The sequence below is a fragment of the Lottia gigantea genome (genome assembly GCF_000327385.1).
Source record: "Lottia gigantea unplaced genomic scaffold LOTGIsca_295, whole genome shotgun sequence".
Classification (NCBI taxonomy): Eukaryota; Metazoa; Mollusca; class Gastropoda; family Lottiidae; genus Lottia; species Lottia gigantea.
In genome coordinates, this window is record NW_008708966.1 from 19329 (window position 1) to 25270 (window position 5942).

General features: G+C 32.1%; 1 protein-coding gene across 1 annotated transcript in view; it reads right to left on the minus strand.

Moving 5' to 3' along the window:
* Positions 1–162: 162 nt before the first annotated feature.
* The window catches only part of LOTGIDRAFT_239536 (hypothetical protein), a gene marked incomplete at its 5' end in the record, with an annotated part of 17786 nt that continues 12006 nt past the window's right edge, over positions 163–5942 (minus strand). Inside the window, 6 exons of the mRNA XM_009056976.1 lie at positions 163–225; positions 622–735; positions 1141–1227; positions 3474–3661; positions 3949–4015; positions 4679–4793. Coding sequence (XP_009055224.1) covers positions 3653–3661; positions 3949–4015; positions 4679–4793 — 191 coding nt within the window. The 3' untranslated portion in view covers positions 163–225; positions 622–735; positions 1141–1227; positions 3474–3652. The remainder of the gene's footprint in view (positions 226–621; positions 736–1140; positions 1228–3473; positions 3662–3948; positions 4016–4678; positions 4794–5942) is intronic.

The following is a 5942-nucleotide window of genomic DNA, read 5'->3' on the forward strand; positions in this document are numbered from 1 at the left end:
AATAATTTTGGAGAGAGACCACATAAACCCTATTTATTTGTTGTTTTTTTAACTTTGAATAGCAAATCGTTGCAAGATATTTTTTTGCAGACGGGGTTTCAAATAAAGAATATATTAATGGTTTAAGATTTCAGATAAATTTTTAAATAAAAGCTTGCCTTGCGAGCTTCTGTGCCACACCATAAGCACTTGACATCCATCTAATAAAGCTCTATCTGTTTACACCTAAAATTAGAAATAAACAACTGACAATCCTGTTAAACAAATACAAAATATAAACAGTTGATTGGTTCTTTAGCACCGTCTGTTAGAGTGTTGGAATCTGTGCATGAGCTCTTTACTTGGTTACGTCGAACAAATGGTCATCGTAAGATTTGGCCACAGAACAGCATGAAGTATTTGAAGATATTTTCCTAAATAAAATATTTCTATTTCTTTCTGATCAAAATCCAAGTTAGTTGTCACTAGCAAGTTGAATGTAAGGACACATATAAAAATGTTGTTCATAGGCTTTCCAAACATTAATCTTATGTTGCTGAATATAATATTTACAGTTTATTTATTGTTATTATGACTGGTATTGCAATATCACATCCCAGATAATAATTATAATAATCTTACCTTGTTTCGTTCCAAGAGTCGCCTTTAGGACATTTATGCTCCACCATAACCTTATTGACCTCCAAATTCAATGTCCTTTTGAAGCTAAAGACCAGCTCCTTTGTTCTTGGAACCCTGGAAAAAGGATTCTGATTTTTAAAGTAGGTTCGGAATGTGGAAAAAGTTATGAAAACTGTAAACCGAAATCTAGAGGAATATATCCCTGAAAGTTTTAAGCAAAGGAATATTTCCGTTAATTCTATAACATTAAAACAAATTTACCTAGTAATGAAAATCTTGCAAACTAATTATGTTTATCTAATGTTCATTTGACCAATATCTCTGCTGATAGACAATCAATTTTCAAACCAGATTTACAATTGATTGTTATGATCACTAAAATCATCTTAAGTTAAATTTTAAAGAAAAATACCTTAAAGGGATAAAGAAAATGAACAAAAAATTTCAGAGTGGGTTGCACAATGTGAAAAAATTATTGAACAGGAATTGTAACTGAAATCAAAATATGTGGGTACTGACCGTGCTATGTTGATCATCTAACTGTGTGTGTGGTGTATGTCAAACCCAATAGTAAAAACCACTATCGAGTTCCCGCTGACGTGACGGCTGAAAAAAAACAAAAGACAAATAAATATTGTATGAAGTCAAAATACCATATAATTTTACATATGAGGACTTCCTTTTTTCATATCTGATTTATTAGACATGGCTATTGAGCCATGTCATACTGAAAGTCACCAGGTCTTTGCAAATCGACATACATTTCAAAAAAATTCACACAGTTAATAAAAAATTATGATACTATTATTTCAGAACAAAGATGTACGATCAGCTTACAAAAAATGGGTGGAGGGATCGCCCATCTGTTCCTCTTCATCTGTTCCTCTTCATCTGTGAATAGGAGGTCTGTAGAGTCATACAGGCCATGACCTCAGAACACTCCTATTGTGGCAGTGCTATTGCGGGAAGGTAAATTACCAATCAATTTACCCTATCTAACCTAAAAAATAGACACAAGAATACTGAATTTTTCATTTAAAGTCGAGCACCTATAAATAAATACTGTCAATCTTCTTACATACAAATTTTGCTTGAATAAAGATATTGGTTAAATTTTGTTGACTGGTCAAACAGCTTATTTAAGCTAAGGGTACCAAGCGACATTTCAAAAATCTAGATGCTGAGGAATTAAAGTGACACAGTTTGACATTGAGAAGCACTGGATGTGGAATCAGAAGATTATAAACCTTGAAGAGGATAGCATTATGAAATAAATCTACTTACCTTGCGAACTTCTGTGCCACACCATAAGCACTTTATTTCTATATCGTGAAGCTCTTTCTGTTTACACCTATAATTATAAATAATTCAAACATCAGTATACCAAGATTCTAAAATTGATGCCAACTTTTATGTATTCATCAAAAACAGTTCATCTAAAAATCACAAAAACAAATTTATTAAGAAAAATCTTAAGCAATCCAAGTTTCATCTAATTCGATTCAAATCGTTACCTTTGCCATATATGAAAGTCACTTTTTGTGTATTTTATATCTAAGACAGGCTGTAATTACTAGATTTACATCGTTAATAATTCATAATTTTGATCACCGATTATCATATTGCATATTTGATTATATGTCAAGGTTACATTTGCTTAAATGCAAAATACAAACAGTTGATTGGTCCTTTAGCACGATCTGTTAGAGTGTTGGAATCTGTGCATGAGCTCTTGACTTGGTCATGCTGAACAAATGGTGATCGTGAGATTTGGCCACAGAAAAGCAAGAACTATTTGAAGATATTTTCCTAAATAAAATATTTCTATTTCTTTCTGATCAAAATCCAAGTTAGTTGTCACTAGCAAAGGTGAATGTAAGCATACAAACAAAAATTTTGATTTGTGTTCATAGGCTTTCCAAACATTGATCTTATGTTGCTAAATATAATATTTACAGTTTGTTTATTTGTTATTATGACTAGTATTGCAATATCACATCCCAGATAATAATTATAATATTCTTACCTTGTTTCGTTCCAAGAGTCGCCTTTAGGACATTTATGCTCCACCATAACCTTATTGACCTCCAAATTCAATGTCCTTTTGAAGCTAAAGACCAGCTCCTTTGTTCTTGGAACCCTGGAAAAAAGATTCTGATTTTTAAAGTAGGTTCGGAATGTGGAAAAAGTAATGAAAACTGTAAACCGAAATCTAGAGGAAAATATCCCTGAAAGTTTTAAGCAAAAGAATCTTTCCGTTAATTCTACAACATTAAAACAAATCAAAGTTTACCTAGTAATGAAAATCTTGCAAACTAATTATGTTTATCTAATGTTCATTTGACCAATATCTCTGCTGATAGACAATCAATTTTCTTGATTATTATGATCACTAAAATCATCTTAAGTTAAATTTTCAAGAAAAATACTCCAGTAAACATTAAAGGGATAAAGAAAATGAACAAAAAATTTCAGAGTGGGTTGCATAATGTAAAAAAATCATTGAACAGGAATTGTGACTGAAATCAAAATATGTAGGTACTGACCGTGCTATGTTGATCATCTAACTGTGTGTGTGGTGTATGTCAAACCCAATAGTAAAGACCGCTATCGAGTTCCCGCTGACGTGACGGCTGAAAAAAACAAAAGACAAATAAATATTGTATGAAGTCAAAATACCATATAATTTTACATATGAGGACTTCCTTTTTTTATATCTGATTTATTAAGCCATGTCATACTGAAAGTCACCAGGTCTTTGCAAATCGACATACATTTCAAAAAAATTCACACAGTTAATAAACAATTATGATACTATTATTTCAGAACATAAAGATGTACGATCAGCTTACAAAAAATGGGTGGAGGGATCGCCCATCTGTTCCTCTTCATCTGTTCCTCTTCATCTGTTCTTCATCTGTTCCTCTTCATCTGTGAATAGGAGGTCTGTAGAGTCATACAGGCCATGACCTCAGAACACTCCTATTGTGGCAGTGCTATTGCGGGAAGGTAAATTACCAATCAATTTACCCTATCTAACCTATAAAAAAAGACACAAAAATACTGAATTTTTCATTTAAGGTCAAGCACCTATAAATAAATACTGTCAATCTTCTTACATACAAATTTTGCTTGAATAAAGATACTGGTTAAATTTTGTTGACTGGTCAAACAGCTTATTTAAGCTAAGGGTACCAAGCGACATTTCAAAAATCTAGGTGCTGAGGAATTAAAGTTGACACCAGTTTGACATTGAGAAGCACTGGATGTGGAATTAGAAGATTATAAACCTTGAAGAGGATAGCATTATGAAATAAGTCTACTTACCTTGCGAACTTCTGTGCCACACCATAAGCACTTTATTTCTATATAGTGAAGCTCTTTCTGTTTACACCTATAATTATAAATAATTCAAACATTAGTATACCAAGATTCTAAAATTGATGCCAACTTTTATGTATTCATCAAAAACAGTTCATCTAAAAATCACAAAAACAAATTTATCAAGAAAAATCTTAAGCAATCCAAGTTTCATTTAATTCGATTCATACCGTTACCCGTTACTACATATGAAAGTCACTTTTTGTGTATTTTATATCTAAGATAAGCTGTAATTACTACATTTACGTCGTTAAGTATTTATAATTTTGATCACCAATTATCATATTGCATATTTGATTATATGTCAAGGTTACATTTGCTCAAATAAGTGGAATCTCTTCCACATAGGTTCCCTTCAGCACATGATTTAACCAAAATAAGCTATATAACAAGCCATCAAAGCAAGAATATACTTCTATCCTACGAAATTAAATGATTTTTGATCGGAAATCTGCTGTCTATAACGTATCTCAATTTGTAATCGATATCCAGCTATAACTGGGGAAAGAAATGTTTTCAGTTATTACCTAGCTTGAAAACTAGAATGTGCAAATAGATGCAAATAAAAATGATTGGAAATCTCTTTACAATCCCCTTTCATATTGATATTTACAGTATAAACAATTTGACTTGTATTGCTATATAATATTACATGAAATATTTCAATTATTCTTACCTAGCTTCGTTCCAAGAGTCGCCTTTTGGACATTTATGCTCCACCATAACCTGATTGACCTCCCAGTTTAAATGTCCTGTTGTAGCTAAAGACCAGCTACTTTGTTCTTGGAACCCTGGAAGAGAAACAAAAGGGATTTTACTTATGGTAACTTATTTATTGCCATTTTCTGGGCTTCTATTTGCATCATTCAAATTTTCAGTCAAATATCAGAACTTCCCATAGATAGGCTAATTATAGAAATGCTTAAACATATAAATATAATGTCGCTATCACTGCAGATATGACTGAAAATCAAAATGGAAAAAACAAGAATAAATCAACAGCTGTGCCTCAAATCAATTCCAACTGCATCCCATAAATAGTTTTAAAAACATGCATACAATCTCATTAAATCTAAGAGATTGTAAATGAAATGAAATAAATGGAGTTTTATCTATTCTGTGCCTAACTGGGCTTATGAAGACGGGCATCACCATGCAGTGTGCAATAAAAGAATTTTTTCAAGGACAGCAGCATAAGCCTACAATCTCTTTTTCAAAATACGTCAAGGATTGTGCCTTCTACAGAGTTCAGACTGTTTCCATTTAAGTGGAATATATAAATATTTGTATACTGACCGTGCTATTCTGATCATCTAACTGCATGTGGTGTATACATGTCAAACCCAATAGTAAAGACCGCTATCGAGTTCCCGCTGACCTGACGGCTGAAATGACAATAAACATTTTAATTCAATTAAAGCAGGTGTCAATTAGTCTAGATTTAACAAATGTTTAAAAAATCTTTGTGCTGCTTTTTAGCACAAACAGTTTGAGCCACCCAATGTCATGAGCTTGGTTACGCAAAACAAATGGTAGTTGTGACCCCTTTATACTTCTAGGATGGCTTGTAAAATTCTGGTGACCTTGAATAATTCATATTTCCTCATTATTCATCAATTGTCCAAAGACCAGCTGGTAAAAATGATCCTAGTTAACCTAAGTTATTATCCTTGGAATAGATAGCTTGTCAGAAAAAGAACAATGTCTTGGCAGCTGACAGAAATGTTCAAAGAGTCTTTAGTGACTATTCTCATATTCAAGATCTTCATCAGGAAGTTTTAGTTATCATCAAACTTACGCATAAACAAGATCTCATCAAAGTACACATTCTTTCTAAATTTTATCAAAATTGGATAAATACTATGTAGTCGCTATATTTATTACTTATCCAATTATAACCAAAATTGTACTGACCAAGATTCATCAATNAAACATGCATA